At 46.2% G+C, this 20,430-nt stretch overlaps 1 protein-coding gene across 1 annotated transcript in view; it reads right to left on the bottom strand.

The window, feature by feature from the left end:
* KIAA0319L (KIAA0319 like) overlaps positions 1-20,430 on the bottom strand; it is a 941,156-nt gene that overhangs the window by 546,400 nt on the left and 374,326 nt on the right. The window contains exon 4 of the mRNA XM_085647985.1: positions 13,690-13,960. Within this exon, the coding sequence (XP_085504111.1) occupies positions 13,690-13,960 (271 nt within the window). The remainder of the gene's footprint in view (positions 1-13,689; positions 13,961-20,430) is intronic.

Raw genomic sequence — 20,430 nt, 5'->3', positions numbered from 1 at the left:
GTAGCAGCGCTCTGAGAATTCCCGGAGCGGTTGCGCTGCCTTACCTGCCAGATAGCCTTGTGAATAAGCACTGGACAGTGTGCGGTTTCGCCTCTCCCACCCCGGTGTGCATTTGGACGACCAAGGCCCGCTGTAGTGACTGCACCACTCCCGCTGCCTTGATGCATCGTGCACCCGGTCTGGACCCGGCCTCCCTTGCCGGTGCAGCGGTGGGGTGACTTGCGTGCAACCTGGTGGCGAAGCGGCCTAGGGGCCTGCCCCTTTGTTTCAAGGTGGGCCACATAGCAATTGTTGGGGACGCGGAGAGTCGGGCAGTGACTGTGCCAAAGCCCCCTCCCTTGACGATTTGGGGACACAGGACACGCCCTGGACTGGCACCAAACTGAGTCAGGGTGCACAGTTTCATCCTTTCTGCGCGTTGTATTGCTGCTGATGCAGGGGTGCTGTTCGTGAGGGTGAAAGCGGTGGCAAAAGTGAAAGTACCGACATTGTAGGTGGCGCTTTGGATCCTCTCCCCAAATTGCTGGCCATATGTGTGGAGGTCGTCCCAAGTGACTGTCCTGACGTCTTGATGAGCTGAGGCCCCGAGGTATTGGTGCACTATAACCCACAGCCCCCCCCTTTTTTTAACCCGCCAGTCTGGCCTGACTCCCCCTGCGAGAACGCGCACAACCGGAGACGAGGGGCCTACTTGATCTGAATTGCTCACTGCTGGCGCACTGGGGGAATTGCGATCGCCTGGCAGACCGAACACGCCGGTGGCAGGCGCTTTGATACACCCTCTGCATTGCTACTCCACCTACGGCTGGCCCCTACTAGTTGCTGTGTGCATCGTCTCCTTCCCTCGTGAGGCACACGTAGCGGCATAGAGGATAAACGGGTGTGTTGTGAACACAGGGCATCATGGGCAAACCAGATACCCGTCAACCCAAACAACTTTGAAGCAGCGAAGCGGAGCGCTCGGAGCTGGCAGGAGAACCAGGACCTGGACAATAGAGATGAGGCCCAGGGGGGTGTGGCTGCGCAGACTACTGATGTGCAGAGTATTCTTCAGGAGGTCCGACAGGGGTTCGCTACCATCGTGGACAAGGTCGACAGAATGTCATCACGTATGGACGCCATTGCCCACAAACTGGAGGGGCATGAGGACTGCATAAAGGAGACAGAGAGGCGCATTTCGGATACTGAGGATGCAACAACTCGGGTCACCACACAGGTCGCCGACATGGATAAACTACTGAAACTTGTCGCCGCAAAGAATGAGGACTTAGAAGCACGAAGTCTGCGCAATACTATTCGCATCCTAGGAATTCCGGAGTCAACCAACACAGGGAAGATGGAGGAGTACGTGGAAAAATTGATTTCCACGTGCTTTCTACAACCAGTTCATAATAGAACGTGCACATCATACCCTGGGGCTGCGCCCGCCCCCTGGTAGCGCGCTGCGTCCTATCATAGCGAGACTTTTAAACTATAGGGATCGGGACGTTGCACTCAGTGTAGCGAGAAATAAACAACAGCTGACCTATGATGGCAATACATTCTCCATTTACCCGGACTTTACCCCTACGGTCCAAGAGGAGAGACGCAAGTTCACGGACGTTAAGAAGAAACTGCGGCTAGCCCAAATTGATTATGCGCTGTTGTACCCCGCACGCCTCAGGGTCATGCACCAGGGTAAACAGTGGTTTTTCACCAAGCCACAACAAGTAGAAGAATTCCGTAAACACTTGAAACGCACGAGTTGCACAAATGGAGCTTTGGCGGCGTCGCAACAATCCCCCTCAATGGGAGCGGACGATGACTCACAGTAACTATTGTACTGCTTAACATTATTTTTTGAAAGGCGGAATGCGAAGGTTACGATTGCTGGACAGCTGGACTTCTGGTATCCATCACGTAAATTGTTCAGCTGACTGGTCACTCTGGGCTCTTTCCCGTACACGCTGGGCACCCTCGGCTCCCCAGAGTCCAGCCCTTCCATCTGCGGGGGACTCTCCGAGCGGGGTGCACCTGTGCTGTGACCTAGGGATACCCCCCCATGGGCATTCCCCCACTGTTGTTCACTGTATGGCTTGTGCAGTGTGTGTTTCGTTTCTTCTTTCTTTGTTTTCAATGGGAGAAGGGGAGGGGGGTGGGTGATTATTTCTGGCAAGTTGGGGCTGCTTCAGTGGGTGGGGGGGATTGTGGGGGGAATGTTTTAGTTTACACGTGTTCTTCATAAAACAGGATTTTTTTTTCATGGCTTAACAACGATGGCATGTGATTTAATTGTTGAGCTTCTGGCACAAGGTATGGCAATGTAGTATATACACACCCATGAGCTGGGCTACACCCTTTGGGTATGGGCCTCTCCATTGACAAGCACACAGGCCCGTGGCTGACACAGGTCCCAAGAAACTGAATTTTGTTACATAGAACATCAGAGGTATGGGCGATCCACGTAAAAAGCGACACATACCAGCCTATTTAGACAGGCATCAAGTGCACATAGCCATGCTGCAAGAGATGCATTTTAATCCCCAGAGTGTCAACACTTTTGCAAGTAAGTGGGCAGAACACAGAACCTTTTCCTCTTATTCATCTTATGCGAGGGAAATGGCCATACTTATAAAGAAGCGTACACCTTTTCAGCTGGCTGGGGCTAACTGGGACACGCAGGGGAGGTAATGCCTGGCTTGGGGTAGACTGGGTTCTGACTCAGTCACCCTGGCCTGCTGCTATGGGCCGAATGTGGACGCCCCGGACTTTTATACCGCATTATGGGCTAAGATCTTTGATATAGGCTCCAACCACATAATCTGGGGAGGAGACTTTAATGTTGCATGCAATCCAGAATTTGATAGGTCTCACCCTGCCCCCATCACTATACTAAAGCACGCACTGTCCTGCAAAGCATGCTAACTACTTACCAACTGATTGATGCCTGGAGACATACTCACCCCCACAAACTAGAGGGAACACACTACACTGCGCAAGCGGCATCGTGGGCGTGACTGGATTATTTGTTTCTGTCCCGTGGGCTGGGCCCAGCCATATCTCAAGCGCAACACCCGGCCCATACTTACTCAGACTACGCCCCTTTCAAACTTACACTATCCTCTGCAGATTATGGCCCCCCCACGCAATAGGTGGAGACTGCATGCTCCTATTCTACTAGACTCGGTTTTTCAGGAGGAGCTGAGGGAAGAGGTGCGCGATTTTTTTGTGCGGAATAAAGATTCAGTAGAGAGTGTTGAGACCATTTGGGAGGCATTCAAACTTACACTTAGGGGTTATTGCATATCTAAGGGGTCAGGAGTACTCAAGGACATCATGAACACACTGCGCAAGCTGGAAACAGAACTCAAAACTCTAGAGAAGAAATTGGCTTCACACCCGGATAATCCCACCCAACTTAAATTTAGAGAGACACTCACTGAGTATATGGACTCGGCACGAAGAGAATCAAGCTTCAGGGGTAGATATTGGGTGGCCCGACATTATGGGGAGGGGGAAAGGCCAGGCAAGGCGCTAGCAGACACGATTAGAAAACCACGCTATTCCAACTGTGTGTTGGAACTTGAAGGCCCGGGTGAGGTGGTATATAGAGACACTGCGAACATACTCAATGCCTTTACCACTCACTATGCCCAATTGTACACCACACATAGGGTAGATGAGTTAAATCTGGAAAGTTATTTGGAGGATATGACATTGGGATGGCTGAGCGATGTGCAGTGAAAGTTTTTATGTGCCCCGTTTGAACTTGATGAGGTAAGGAATGCAATCATGCACATGCAGTCGGGGAAAGCTACTGGTACAGATGGCATTCCCATAGAGTTTTACAAAACGTATATAGATCAGATGGCTCCCATACTGTGCGAAGTCTACGAATATGCTTTGGACACTGGATGCCTTCCTCCTTCCATGAGAGAGGCCCTCATCATTTCGCTTTTAAAACCAGGGAAAGCACCCCATCAGTGCGACTCCTACAGACCACTGTCCCTCCTTAATTGTGATGTAAAAATACTGGCCAAACTCATCGCCACCCGACTCAGCTTACTGATGGAAAATCTGATTCTTCCCGATCAGTCTGGCTTTGTGCCCGGGAGAGCTACTTCCCATAATTTAAGAACTCTTTTCACTGTGTTAAATAATGTCTCCTCTGAATTGCCCTTGGCCGCTGTATTTTTAGATGCCACAAAAGCTTTCGATTCAATCGAGTAGGACTATATCTTTGGGGTGATGTTGCAAATAGGCTCTCCCCCCCTCTTTCTCTCCTGGATCCAACTACTGTACTGTTCGCCAGTCGCTAAGGTGCTCATAAATGGTCGCATATCCCAGGCGTTCCCGGTCACAAGGGGCACCCAGCAGGGATGCCCCCTATCCCCCTTTCTTTTTGCGCTTGCGAAGCTGCGGCAGCATCATAAAGATAAAGCACTGCGGTGCAATATGAGGCAGATATTAATATCCTTATATGTTGATGATATTACTCTATATATTCGCGATCTGCAGCACAATTTAAACCCAATCCTCAGGGAGTTCATTGTCTTTGGGAAACTCTCCGGGATCCAAATCAATTGGGGTAAGTCCTGTATTTTTCCCCCGACGGCTGCAACGGTTCACTTCCGGTTGGATTATCCCTTAGAGTGGTGTAAGGAAGAGTTGCGGTACTTGGGCATTCGTGTCGCGAGGGATAGGGACGAACTGATGCGCCTTAATTATGGTACGGCCCTGACACGCATAACGGATTACATTTCCCGCTGGATTACACTCTCTATGGCGGGACGGGAGTCCCTAATTAAAATGGTGATACTACCCGAATTGCTTTATCGGTTTTTAAATATACTGTTTCATCCGGGGAGCTACTTTTTTAAAACACTCAAACTGATACTCTTGGTATGGGGGGGGGAGGGGTAAACACCCGAGACTGCAGTGGAATGTTCTCACTAGACCCTACTCGCAAGGAGGATTTGGTGTGCCCAATTTTGAATTGTATTATATCAGCACGCAGGCCCACTATGCGTAATTCTGGGTGCACCAACCAAGATATATGCCACAAGTGGCGGCAGAGCACTGGCTCGCACATTCTGTCCTGATTGAGGGTGTGCTGTATGACGCACCTACTGTCAGGGAAAAGACGCAGACTACTGTTACCTGCCCCGTTGCAGCGTGGCAACGCATAGGTCATATGTTGGACACCCCCCTGCTCTATTCTCCACTACTGCCTCTTGCATATCATCCTACCATGCCCCTTCTCCAAAAGGCAGTATTTCATAATTTTGCGGAGCGTACGCACATTAAAACTTGGGGGGACCTCTATCATGAAGGTCAGTTTCAAAAGGCTGAGCACGTCTTTCAAGGCTTGTAGCAGACTCTGCTTGATGGTTTTTTATATGTACGTCTCAGACAGGGCATCTGTTCCCTTACTCCGGACTTTCCAGCTGAGCCCCCAGTACTTACCCCGCTACAACGGACTCTTAAAAGCGCGACAGCCAAACTAATAGTATCACTGATATACCGCACAGTGCACACACAAAGAGAGGAACCACCTGCACCAGCTAGAATGCGCTGGGACACGGAATTGGGCTTTGAATTGACAGACGAACAATGGGACTACTGCTCCTCGCAGACAGAGCAGGTCTCGGCTAGCAGCAGGCTACGTATAATACACTACAAATTCCAACATAGATTGTATTACACCCCGGCCCGGATGCATTGGTATAATCTGAGGGATACAGATAGGTGCGACAGGTGTCGGGCCCCGGGAACAGATTTCTTGCATCTAGCCTGGGAATGCCCAGGAGTACATGACTATTGGAGACATGTGTTTGAAGCCCTGAATTTGAGCCCACACCACTACTGGCCCTGCTAGGATATGTTAAACCGCTGCAGGCGGCGCACCGCCAATAAGTGGCCCTCGCGTTACTTATGGCAAAAAGGCGAGTGGCATGCCGCTGGGGCAGGGGAAGGGCGCCCAAGTTCAAAGTCTGGATTGACGACTTGGTGTATTGTCAGGAACAGCTCACTACATACGCGGAACTGTTACCAAGAACTTCCAGGCCTAAGGACATTTGGGGCCCCCTAACGTGCTATCTGTTAGCGCACCCGCGGACGAACCCCGCAACAGAGCAAGAGGTGCCTGCATCCTGAGGGGTTCTGAACACACACACACCACTATTGAATTTGTATTACCTTGAGGGTTGTGGTGCTATTGATCTGTGTTGATTGAATTGCATATTGACACGTTTGGACTGTCCGGATACGCCCGGGATTGGACACTATTGGGGTCAACAGAACAGCGGCTTATTATTGATGGAATGTGTTGCGGGTACCTGGTAATACTTACCTGACTGTGGACATGTGTGATGCTTTGATCAAACGTAAGCTAAATCTTGGTGTTTATGTAAATGCTTTATTGTGCCTTACTGAACAACGGTGTGTACTCCAATGCTCTTAGGCATTGTGAAATCGCTGTACGATAACGTGCCAATTATTATAAGCGTAAATGACACACATGTATGGTTTGTTTAAAAAACAAACAGAAGTTTTTTTTAAAAAAAGTTTTCTTTGGTACAATCGATGTAAGAGCTCAGCGCTCTCTTAGAGATGTTATGTGTATTTGTAAGGCACACTATCACTCACCAGGTATCCTGGTGCTGAGCAAGTGTGTACGCCTAGCCCTGCCTTTGGTAAGATGGTTTATTGAAAAGCCAGGTCTTCAGCTTCTTGCAGGATTCAAGAAGAGAGGAGGAGGCTCTGATGTGGAGTGGAAGGTCGTTCCTTACTTTATGAGAGATATAAAAGAACGTACTTACTCGTCCTCCCGATTTAGTTTTATGTATGTGTAGGCGTGGGGTGGGGTCTCCTTAGAGGGGTGAGGGGAATATGTAGAGCACAAAACGCTGATAGGGTGATGGGTTGACCAATGTTTAACGGCATCACAACTTTTGGTAAGAAGGGTGGTTGCGTTCGCAGAACCAGTTTGCCTGGGAAGAAGGTGGTGTATGGTATGGTAGATTAAACACAGAGAAGTTGAAGCTCACTCACTCACTCACCACGCTGAGGTGATGGTGACCAAGAAAATGTCTTAAGGGTGAAGAGCTGCAAAATAACAGCTGTTAAGTGGCTCAAAGGGAGTGCAAATCAAATATGCAAGTAAAGGTCCCACTGAGACATAATGAGAGGAGAGGGAGGAAACAAGTGTGGGAGACGTGTCAAAAAACACATTTCAACCAGGGACAAAGAATGAGGGCTGGTCCGGCAAACGCAGAAAGGCTAAGACACAAGGTACCATTTACCTGTGGGTAAAGCAAAGCTTTGCTGGGCAAGAGACAAAACGTACAGAAAGTCAGATAATTTGGCCTGGAGGGGATCAATCTTGCATGTGCTGCACCAAACCACCAATTTGTCCCAACGACAGGCATATACAGTTTTTGTCAAGGGAAATCTGGCTGCCAAGATGACATCAAAGAAAGTTGAAGGTGTTCAGCTGTCACTGCTCAACCTCCATGCTTGAAGGTGGAGATTGCAAAGGCCTGGGTACAGAATCCTGCCCTGTGATTGTGAAGGCAGATCCTTCCGGGGGGGGGGCAGTCCAGTCGGAGGACAGACCCTCGAGCTCAGGAGTTCTGGATACCATACTCCATGGCCAATCCTGGCATCGGATCCTGCCTCTAGCAGTGGCGTAGCTAGACCTACAGCCGTCTGAAGAGCAGGGGGCAGGTGGTTTGCTGCTGAATTTTGCGGCAGCAACAGCCATAGGTAAGAGCGGGGGTGGAAGGGCAGACGCTTCCGCCCTCAAGAATCATGCCGCCCAGGGCGGCACACCCCCCTCTTTGCTATGCCACTGACCTCCAGTGGCGGCTCCTCCGCTAAGCATCGCCCCACAGAAAAAAATTATAACTATTGTTCTTATCATTTTATTTTTCCTATATACGTCAGTGGCTCTTGGGCGGTGCAGGGCTGGCGGAGTAGGGAGAGGAGTGGTTTTCAATTCTGAAGTGCGTAGGACTGCTTGGTGGCCCGAGCAGTTCTGCACACTTTGCATGTCCCCCACCAGACTGCATTACATAACCTGGTGAGGAACATGCAAACCCTCCCAGTCTCCGTCTGAGCGAAGATAAGAATTGTGATTGGCTATGGGGAGGCTGGGTGGGCAGGTGCTTCCTGCTGCTAGCCAGGAGTGAAGGAAGACGACAGAGGATGAAGGAGAGGCAGCAGCCGTTTCAGGTAAGTGTTTTTTGTTGTTGTTTGTAAAGGTTTTCTTTTCTTGTCCCCACCGCCCCCCCCCACCACCCGGGTTCAGTAGCAGCCGGTACTGCCTTCCTCCACCAGGTAGATGTACTCTACTAAGAGCATGATGAAGGGGTTTGACAGGTGGGGTTGCAGAGGAAGGGAGAGCAGTAGACTGAGCAGCTTGCTGGCCACAACGATGGAGCCGGAGGGTGCCCTGGCCGCAAAACTGCTGTGAACCCTGCTGAGGGTAAATAGGTCGATGGCATGATGCACCACTGCTGAACATACAAAAGGAACAATCGGGCTTAGGCGGTTGGCGAGGCGGAGCCCTTAGGGGGACAGTGACCTTCTCTTCTTGAAACGCTCTAGAGAGGAATCAGTTTTATCCCCAAACAGCCAAGTCCCATCAAAGGGCATGCCCATAAAGGATGACTGGACAGCACCAGAGAAACTAGTTGATCGCAGCTGGGCATGCAGCAAATGGAAAAACTGGCTTGATGGAATCAGTGGTATCTAAGCCACAATGAATTGTAAACTGGGCTGCATCATGACTGTCCTGTATGGCTTGTGTAAGGACAAGCCAAAGATCTTCTGTGACACCTGGGAGGGTCTCAGCCATCAAATCCCAAAGAGCTTGGGAATAGCGGCCCAGGAGGCCGCTGGCATTTACAGATCTGAAGGCCAAGCTGGTGGAAGAAAATACCCTCTACTCATGGTCTCCATTTGTTTTGACTTCCTATATGGGGGAGTAGTGGGAAAGGTTTTCAGGTTTATCTGACTTGTAGACACCTGCACCACTAAGCTTTCAGGGGGAATTTGCAGAGATAAAAATGCAGGCTCACTCAGGGCAGTGGTAGCTCACAATCTGGCAGCTGACCGGGAAAAGAGCATGGTTTGACCAATGCCCCCAAAATGGTATCTGTCAGATCCTCGCTGAAGGTGAGGAAGAGCTCAGTAGATGTATGCTCTGGCTGGAACACTTCCATAGAGACATTTGTTTTGACCTCTAAGGCTGGGAGCTGGAGATTAAGAACTTCAACCGCCATTTGCATGCCCATGGTGTAAAAAGCCCTCTCTCTACAGTGGCTGCACCAGGTGGTGAGACACCCAAGTCAGGGGAAGTATCAAGGCCACTGGCTTCTTGAAAGTCATCATATCAATTTTCTATGTCATATAGTTGTCCAATGAAAGTCTCACTTCTTAGATCAATCTGACATTAAGATACTCTTTTAGAAACACTCACTAGTTTCATGAACTTTAAAAGAGTAATGCACCAAGTGACTTTGGTCCAAAACTACTCAAATTTCAAACAGTGGACTCTGGGCTTTTTGCAATCTGAGCAGAAGTCTTGGCGATGGTTTAAGAGACCATGAGTTTACCAGGTTAGTAGGAAAGAATCAAACAGCTGAAGGGCTAGGTCAAAATTCCAAAGAGTTTCTGATGGCCAGGATGGAGAAAAAAAATAGAACAAGCTTCTCACCATTGGTAATGTTCTTTATGGTGGAGAAAAACACAGATTCCTCACATTAGAATATTCTCTATGCACCATACCATATATGGAGATTGTTTAAAGCAGTGCTCATGTGAACTGGAAGGTGGCGCTGTACAGATACGCGTGGCTACCATATGGCTCCATAAGTGATGGTGCGCATTAACGTCAGTTTCTTATTTTTTCCTTTTCAGCGTCCTCAGATGAGGAGTGTCAACAATTGTTGTTTACAGTTTGCAGAGTACTAACTCTGGATCTCTTTAGATATTAAAAAAGGTCATGCCACAGAAAGGGGAGGTGCGAGGGTGATGGGGAAACTGTAGAAATTAACAGTATACACAAAAACACCTTTAGACACTAAAACATCATTACCAAATGTAAGAAAACATCTTCTTCCGATGGATACTTCTAACCACAGAGTCCGCATCTTAGAATAGATACCAAAGCAGTGCCTCCACAAGCTGGAGGATCTGTGGAGTGGACTCAGACCAAAAACTTACGTAAAACTTACTGGGCAAAATATCTTTCCTGCCAGACCGGGTTGTCAAAGCAGCAGTGTTGTGAATGTAAATTTTGCCACCCAAATTTCAGCCTGGCAGATATGAAGTACAGGCATTACCTCCACTAACAGAGTGGTAGCAGCTTTAGCCCTGGTGAAATGACCTCTCAGAACTTCCCCGGGCTGCTTCCTGGCAAGCGCGTAGCAGATCTTAAAGTAGAGAATAAGGTTCTCTTCTGCACAGCCTAGCATTCATTGCTCTTGAGTACACAAAAAGCGGAGCCTTTTGGGGTAGAACATATGTAACCTTTCCTCCTCTTGCCAGGGGTGAAGGGGAGCAAAGAATACTGGTGGAAGAGTGATGAATTACCCACCATGGAAGGAAGCCCCAACTTTAGGTAAGAAGACTTGCTAAGTACTCGACACCAGTTATTCCGGGGATAAAAAGTAGTGTAGGGAACTGAAAGTGTACGTAGTTCACTGATGCGACAGTCTGATGCAATCCCAATGAGAAAGAGAGACTTTCGGGTTAGGAAATACAGCAAGCAGTTATGGACTGGCTCGTAGGCAACACACATGAGGAATGTCAATACCAAGTTATGATCCCACTGTGGCCTCATTATAACATGTGATGTAAACAAGGATGGTTGGTCCAGCAAATGAAGAAAGGCTGACCTTTTACAGTTCATACAGCTAGGCCTTGGTGGGCTAAAGAGAAAACAAATACAAGGACATCAGAATTCTTCGCCAATTAAGAGTCTGTATTTCTATACTGCACCAGGTCACTCCTAGTTTCCTTTGGGTCATCTCGTAGGGGTGAGAAGGCTTCCATGATTTCCATTAGCAGATGGATCAAGCAGGTTGTTTTTCTGGCTTACTTTGTTTCAGAAGTTTCCCCCCCAAGGCTGCATTCAGGGGCGGTCCACTAGGAGCCTTTCCTCTTCCTAGGCAGAGGCACGGGGTGTTTCCATTGTTGAGATTTGCTGTACAGCTACTTGGGCTGGTCCAAATACTTGTGTTCGCCATTATCATCTGCAAAATGATATGTATGCTCATAAAAACTATGGTCCGGGTGTTCTGGACTCGGCCATACCCTGATTTTCTTCAGCTGATTTCCATATCTATTCTTTATTAAACCTTTTGTGTTTGTAGGATTTTGCCTTGATTGTGTCCGTTATGTTCAGGGTTTTTGGAGTTTGCTGGAACCACTTTGGTTTTCTCATAAGTATTGAATGGGACGGGACAGGGGAACATAGAAGTAATGCCTTGAATACTTACTGGTAATTTTCATTACTCCTAGTACGGATGTCCCGTTACCATTCATTAGGAACCTCCCGCCCTCCCCATTACGGAGACCTTCAGACGTTGGAGGATGCTTGGCATTTCAGGGTAATGTGTACCCTTGTAGACTATTGCCTATGGTGGAGGATCACCTTTCAGCACTTTCCTGTTCTTTTTCCCTGTCTCGAGATGTGGTTTCACCTCATAAGTAATTAATGGGGGGGGACGACATCCGGACTAGGAGTAAAGAAGATTACTGGTAAGTAATCAAGGTATTCCTCAACTGCCAGGCCCCTTCTCAACTAGCACACAAATCCTCCACGACCAGTTTGAGGTCATTTGGGCTTGATCAGTAGGGTGCATATCGAGTCCTATGGCTGGTGCATCAGAAAATTTGCAGCATTTTTCCTATTACTTTTTGATTGTTTGATGTAACACCCTAAGTGGCCATGGGTAGGCACCAGAGGTGGGATCCTTCTTCATTTTGCCACAGGATCCAAGATATACCTCACTGACTGGGCCAATTAAGGCCAAAACTGTTCTGAGTGGGTTTTATTTCATTCTGGTATCGAGCTTCACCTGGACGTTCGGCATGTATTACTCTCAGGAGGGGCAGATCTAGTGCTGATCTACATAGGGCGGGCATCTATCTAGAGTTGAACAGTCAGCAAAAAAGATGCATTACATTGATACCCAGAGAGACTGAAAGAGGACTGGACTATTTGCAAATATTGGTCCCGTCACCTTTTGAGTGTACGCGTGAGAAACGGGCAGATGCATCTCCTGAGACAAACGTTTGCAAGTGGAATAGAGTATGTTTTAAAAAATATATAAATAAATGGATATGAATGGCCTTTCCAAGTGGACAGGAAAAAGGGCTCTTTTGGGTATTTTCCATTCTTGCCACAAACTTCTTCTGTTGAAGGCAAATGCTTTACCACAACAACCAGATACAAGCTTTTAAACCTTTGATCTGAGGGCCCGGCCTACACCCCATGTGCTGGTGGTTTTCTCCTATGTTTTTAGCACCCATTTGCATCATATTAATTAGCTATTGATTTTGTTCTTTTGAACTCATCTCTCTATGCAGGCTCTTGACCATTTTCATGTCCTATGAGGAAAGGTTGTACTGCTGTGGATTGTGTTCAACATCAGTGGTGGCCACTATTTACCGGGGTGGAGGGATGGGGAGGGTTGGGGGAAAAAACAAAACGCAGTCAGACCCAGCCACTCCGCCCGCTCGCCGCTGCCTCTCGCTCCTGTAAGCAGGAAACACCCAGACTCCTGACTCCCCTAGCCAATCAGTGTGGATCGGGACTCAGGCAGGGAATGGGAGCCTGGGGCATGTTCGGCACCCAAGCCGTAACGCGGCCTGTGAGCAGAACATGCAAAGTGTGGCAGACTCCAGATGGCCGGCCAAAACAACATGAAACACCTTGGAGAAGGCAAACCACTACTCCCCTTCCCTGCTCTGCAGTCCAGCCGTGCCCCGCATCAGGAAAGGAAAATGAACACTAGTTATTATCATTTTAGTTTTCTTTTAACTACTGCTCTGTGAGCAGGGGGGAGGGGCGATGCACCTCCTCCTTACCAGAGGAGCCGTATGTGCAGGTTATTGTTACTGCTGCCACTAATGTGCCTGTTGTGTGTGCTGCAGCACTGTGTGCTGCAGCACTGTATCGGTCGGATGTGTGAGAGAAACCTGCACTGCTGCTGCTTGTACAACACTGTTTTAAGTGAGGATGAACTACCCTGCTGTTGTAAGTACTGTAACTACTGTGTGTGCTTGGGAAATCTGTACTGATGCTGCTCTATTTTATCTTTTCTATGTGGCCGAAACTGAAGTGACACTGCCCATACGGAATGTACTACGTGTATTTATGAAGTTTGAAAAATTATGTAGACTAAAAGAAAAGCCAAAATAATTGGCTATCTCAGTGCTCGTTTTTCACTTAATATTTCTCAGAGACACACCCAACAACAGTGGTGTGTAGTAAAATAGTTAGCCAGGGTCACCGAAGCACAGATATCTCTCATCAACTACATTCTGTACAATTGAAGGACAAGAGGAACAAATGGTCAGAAAATCTCTCCCCAAGGGGGACGTAAAGCACTGTAGACATATTGTAGTCTCAGGGATAAGCATATATTGGAAATATTGGCAGAGCAGTAGAAATGTAGAAAGGATAGAGAGACCTACCTGGAGGCGTGGGAGTGGCAGGCACCACAGAAGGCTTTGAGGCTGCTGTTGTGTTGCTCTTATTTGCTGGTAGGCTGGACGTAGGCGATGGAGTTATCAATTCCCCTGGTGCTGGATTACCCGTGGGTGCTGGCTGGCTCACAGGTCCTAACTGGGTGGCTGTATTGTTACTCTGCTCAGGCCCGACTTGTTTTGCTGCAGTTGTGCTGCCCACCGTGATGAGACTTGCTTTTGTTACCAACTCTGAGGGCTTGTCACCGGCTGACACATTCTGATGGAAAAAAATTAGTACTACAGTGAGCGTCGACAGAATCATCATATTTCAGCTCAATCCAGAAATCGTCACCAGCTCCCACAGCCACGACTAAATAAAAAACAAGGGGTATTAACAATGTCTATACAAAAACACTCCAAAAAGCTGCCCACGAACTTGAGACTTCTGTTCGACAACCATTTTAGACATGTAATTGTTTGTTTCAGTTTATTTCTTGTTATAAGTTATTAAAAACGTCACAATATTTTACAAGTAATACAAAATAAAACTATTTTGAATAGAATACTTTGCAGTTACTTCCCTGATTTGTGCTTTACTTAAGCGTTCTCACCGTTATTTCACTAATATATATTAATACAATCATTTAGCATCTTAGGTGCTGGTCATTTCCTTCTGGTAAGAGACCAGTAACTTTTAACTTACTTATTATATGGTGCTGTTGTGCAAGTAGAGAAATTAAGCTGTATTGCAATTTTCGAGAAATGTCGGAGTCTCGTAAAATATTTGTGCAGCTATCTTCTGCTCAATGTTGCCCAATTGTTTAATATTGCCCACTTGCTACTACTGGGGCTGTACTTTCGGAGCCCTGTTTGAGTGCTTTGTCGTGGAGTTGCAAGAATTTCAATAGTTTGCCATTTAGCTGGGGTTCTGTAGAATTAAGGCTATGCATTATAGCCATTCGGCAAGTACGAATAGCCCTCTCGTTGAATAATCGTTTTAATAGTAAGAGGCGTGCTTGTTTTAATGCGGGGCATATGCAAACCATGTGTGTAAAATCCTCTTTAATGGCGCCACATAGCCTGCACATTTTCGGGCCTTCATATCGAGAGGAGGGTTTGTCCGCTAAAGATGGCAGTACTCCTAGGCGAATAGCCATCAGCTTTTTAGGTCTCGTCTGCGTTGCAGCGCATGCGCTGCTCGCCTTGGCGAGACCTATAGTCGTTGGTTTTGTGTCCTGCTTCTTTGGAAGCGGGGTTTGTGTCCGCCCTGTCGCCCTTAGGCCCCGCCCACCCGGACTGGAGATTTAGCTCGCTCACGGCATCTCTTCCAGGCACGCGTGTTTATTTTTGCATCACGCTTTCACTTGTAAGGTGAAAGTGCGATGCATATATAAACAAGCGGCAGACACGTGCGATGATGTGCACGCGCACAACGTCTGTTGTGCATGGCGTCTCTTCCATTTTGTTCTTGGTCCAGTGGTTACTGGGACCTATTTCTCCCTCCAGCAGTGGCTGCAACAATAACTTTGGGTGCGGCAGTCAGGATGATGACGGGTTTGGCTGGGCTTCCCAGAATTTGCCTTCCCTCTGAAAGACAAACACTGCTTGGTGGTTAATCTCTGTTGCGGGTCCCTCAGAGTGCTCGCCACTTGGCGTCACTCCAGGTCTGTTCCGGTTCGCGCTATGGCTAGCAGCTGGTCAGCGAGCAAAGAGCCCGGGAAGTCGCCTACAGACCCAGCAGGCCGCAGTCTCCGTCACGGCCAGGCCGTGGTCCAAGCCTGTGGGCTCCGCGGTCTTCGGTGCGTCCCTTGCCGCCACGCAGGTCTAGAAGCAGGTAGGGTAGCATGCGCTATATAAATACAATCACAACACAATAGAGTAAGCATACTGTACCACAAAGGATGTCGCCCTCGCAGTGAGGGTTCGGTTCCATTACAGGGTCTGTGCACCCCTCCAGGGAGAGCAGAATGCAGTTGTCCTGTGGATTTTATAGTGAGCCGTGATCTGCCTGTGAAGCTCAGATACGGACGGCTTTCCTTAAGTGTCATCAGCATCGGCCACGGCTGCCATTTTGCTGCAAGAGGATTACATGGAATCATGTCATTGCCTCGAGTCGTGTGTCTATGGAAGCGGCAGGTAGTGATGCCAGCAATCGGCTCGGAGATCAGAATCACTGCCCCGTATCATGATGGTTAGTGCAGAGTGGCTGCGCCTTGTTAGCACCTAGATGAGGGCGCCTTTTGCATCAAGCGCATAAATACCCACAGTCTTATCGACGTGTAAGCAGTAGGATACAGTGCAGTCCTGCATACCTTGTTCGCTACACCCAGGGCCTGGGAGGGTCTCAACACTTTGAAATACAGCATCACTGACAAACAAACGAAAACATCTCTCAAATACGTTCCAACAATCGCACGCTAGCTTCGAGCTTGGTCCCCACTCTAATGCGCGAGGAAATGCTAAAAATAGTAACGAAGCTCGAGGGTGACGAATACCTCAGAGAATGGGAAGTTTAAAAAGTGATAACGAAAACGTCACTCTAAAGTGCTCTAGAAAACAGGCGCCATCAGATGAATTGGACTCATTTCTGCTTTGCAGCGCTCGGTTTGATTCCAGGTTGTGAAGCACTACTGGGTTTAGAGGGTAAGGGAACCGAGAGAGCAGGAAAGCAAGGGACTTGCTCGGGGTCACACAGTTTTCTTAAGTGATGGGCAGAGCTGGGATTATAAACCCATCTTGCTGGTTCCATATCCGGTGATCTGAAGTCCGGCCGCATTTCTTGTTCTGCTAAAGGGAGACGTGTGCAGAGATGTAATCCCATTAAAGACGCAGATGAGAAGAAGGCTTTCGACAGCTGGACAGAGGATGGGGCCTCCCCCCTCCCCCCCCCCCCCCAAGCGACAGCCAGATGTGCTGCTGTTTTCTGTAGGTGTGGGGGACAATGCCTCACCGACAATTGCGCACATTCTGAATGAATGCTCACACCTGCTCACACCAATCAAAGGCCCTTCAAAGCTCTTTGTATCAGGCAGTTTTAAAAAGAAACATGCAATGGAGATATTTAGATGGAAGCGTCTAGCGGTACCACGGCATAGTAATCGAAGCACTCTTAGAAAGTCGATAGTGTTAGCATGTTCACAAGTGCTGGTGTGAGCCTTAAAGCAAACGCTGACACTAAATGGGCTGCAAGCAGTGCCCTCCTATTACGTCAGTATGTCAAATAACGGGTTACATATCAAGCAGAGTGCCACGAAGCCTCTCAAGCACTAGAAAATGTGCGCAAGCTCTGTTGTGATTTTTGATGTATTTGTTTTTAAAGAAGCCACCGACGGGAAATATTTTCAAGAGTTTGAATTGCTAGTTAGGATGACAACACATTGTAAAGGATTCTTCTTTTTTAACTGAGTGATACGTTAATTTGAATCTGTTTATATGCCCGTCATTGTCTGAACATGTATTTAATATGTTTTTTTTTAAATTGGAAATGATTCATTTATTAATTTGAAGTCATTGTAATAAAATATAAAAAATTGTTTTGTTCATCTGTCCCGGTCGTTAATACGACTTGGAAAACAAATTCTGGCGTATTGAGAGTGAAATTTCTATTGGCTGCGGGAGTATATTCCAAAAAAATATGACAGAAAAGAAAGCGAATGTGTAACGAAATGACGCGTTTCTAGCAAGTTTAAAAATTGCTGGTGAACACGTTTCTCACCAAGAAAACACAAGGGAAAGTCGCTGCAAGTAACGGGCCATGTATAAAAGATCACAGTAAAGCGTAAGAAAGGGCTATATACACACACACACACACACACATATATATATATATATATACACACATACACACATATATACATATATATATATATATATATATATATATATACACACACACATACCATTTCTAGGGGTGACGTCTTTCGCTGCTTTCGAGAGAGAGAGTTTCCAGCGGTGCCCTTACTGTAGTTCCCTTTACAGACAAGCGGAGACTGAATTCATTATGCTATTAGATACAAAAATGCCAAATGGGCTTAATAATAATGAAGATTTGCATAACTTTTTATAATGAACTAATGATGTTGAGGAATTGATCGGTTCCTGGTTTATTTTCACTGACGTTTTATCCTTATTTTTACCATATTTTATCTAGGTATCTAGATTTTACTTGGTTTTATGGGATTTTAGGGTTAGTTTTAAATCATCAGATTTTATCTATTTTAGACATCATTTTAGTTGTGCAATCATATGTGATCTTTTTGCTGCCACGCTTTGAATTTGATGGACTTATACGTTCCTATATGGCTAACTAGCAGTTTTGACATCTCAAATTTGTATTTAATTCTAATGCAAAAATATTTTGATTCCTTTGCCTCATTAGATATTATTAATATGATCAATTTTGAAGAGGATGACGCGTGTATCTGTACGAACATTGCACTTCAAATCCCTTGAAAAATGGAAAAACGACAGAAATATGATCTATAAGCTGCTATGTACTTTATATTCATTTATTAAGTTTACGTTATTATGCACTTTAAAAACAGCACGTTACTTTGCACGATTTTGCACCATTGCTCATAACTACCGCTAATTATGCCTATTATATTTGTATGGACTTGTGTGTTTTTTTTTTTTAACAATATATTATTTAAATTGTATTATAAATTGATTCTGCTGATAAGCAAAAATGCCAGTCATTATATGTTAACAAGAATGTATTATACATTTAGATAGAATCATTAATAACGGATAATATGATTTCCCTTTTAGTGAAGTTGGATATTTGTGATTTGTGATAAATGAACATTTTTTCTTAATAATTAATCAGATTGTTCACAAATAGTAATAACTTTATAAAGCATTGTATGTTTAATATTAGAACAGCAACGTTAGATTAGGTAATGAGCATATAGGAACACTATGTTCTAACTCGACAAATGTATTCTCATACCTACCGTGGTGATAAATTATATTTTTCCATTTAACATTGATTGGCTAAATGTGCTAGCGTTTAGAAGAATATTTGTATTCATCTGTATACATGGCAAAACATGCAGTCCTTTGTTTATGTCTACTCGTAAACTGTGTTGGCAATTATCTAAGCGGTTAAGTCATTAGTTACCTTATATAAAGACAATCATTGGTCCTGCGCGTCATGTGATCAAGACTGCCGTGGGCAGTCGAAACGCGTCAGGCTGAGCACTTGCGTGAGACTTTTTATGCACTTTGCACTTTAATCTGCTAACTCAATAAAAGAATTTACTCTCCACATCGTGGTCCGTACCTGCTTGTTGGATCCCATTATGGATTGTTCCAGGACTTTGGCTTTCCTATAATTCGGACGAAGTACGGCTGTCTTCGTCATTACGGACCCTCTCTCCATCTGAGGCTGGCGGTTTGTCAGTCGACATCACGGAAGTGAATTTGCTACGTGACCCGGAATGGGTATTTGCCGACCAGCCCCCTGCATTCCGCATGCTGTGAGTCGGAACTGAGCTGGGCTGCCGTGAAGATTTGCTCACAAGGTCCCGTGGCGTCGGAGGACGCCAAAGGTTCCAGACTGTCCAATCCTTGCGGTAAGCGGTTCAGAGAAACATACAGATAGACATTGCAGGCGGGGAGACAGTGGAAATATATTTATTGTTTATCCTTCGTAAAGATCACGTTTGGATATTTGAGTAGTGTATGCAGATTACGCAACCATGTTATCGTCAGCAGACGCGCTGAAGGACCGTGAAACAGCAGCGGACGCTCTGTTTTCTAATGTTTCAAGAGTAGAAGAAACATATATCAATCAAGACACCAATCCAAGCCATGGCAATGATGTAAAAACCCTGCTTAAAAGACTAGAAAAATTACATCGTACCGAGATGACAAAATGGTGGGAAAAGAAATCATTGGAAAAGTACAAAGAAGTTGGGAGAGTCCCGCGTGGACTAAGAATCATGATTGCGCCCTCATTTGAAAACCCCAACCCCATGATGTTAAAGGAGTGGGCAACCAACAATTTAGACGCTTCGATGAATATGGTAATAATTCTAATAAAATATGCTGAAATTGACAGAGAAAGAATACTAAAAGAAATAGAAGATGTCAATGCTTTATTGGAAAAAAATGCCAACAAAGAACAAATAAAGAAAGGACTCGAAGATATTCAATCCAGGCTGAACAAACATGAGGAAACCATAAAAGAAAGGAAAATCTATAAGTTTGCAAGAGACAAAAACGACTATGAAACTGGACGAGTGTTCACCTTTTCGAAGAAATTTGATAATATAAAACGTAGAGCACTAACAAGTGACAACAGTGAAATCACCATAGCATCGACTTCTCATATGCAAACTAGTGAGAATTTTTCCTCAGTCGAATCAAGCAGCGTGGATAGTAGTGTTGGATCAGATGACAACATGGGTCGCAAAACTTTACAAATTCCCACCAATTTTGCACCAGGGGAAGAATTATCTTTTTTAGTCGAGGACCGCCGGCAAACTCTGAGACCACGCAACCAAACAATGGGTCAAGAAGTAGAAAGAACCAACGGAGGAAACAGAGGCGGAAAAGGAAATTACAGAGGAAGAGGCAAGAAGAACTACAGCAACCGAAAATAAACAAGGTAAATAGTGATGGTGTGGACAATACTGTGATTAATTTATCAGAAATAACTTTATCAACTGTTGAACAGCAGCTGTTATCTCTAGGTTTATCATTTTGTCCAACTAGCTGTTTCAAATATACACAAACCAGAGT

Source organism: Triturus cristatus, chromosome 3_2 (assembly GCF_964204655.1).
Source record: "Triturus cristatus chromosome 3_2, aTriCri1.1, whole genome shotgun sequence".
NCBI classification, from domain to species: domain Eukaryota; kingdom Metazoa; phylum Chordata; class Amphibia; order Caudata; family Salamandridae; genus Triturus; species Triturus cristatus.
This window is presented reverse-complemented; position numbering and strand designations above follow the sequence as displayed.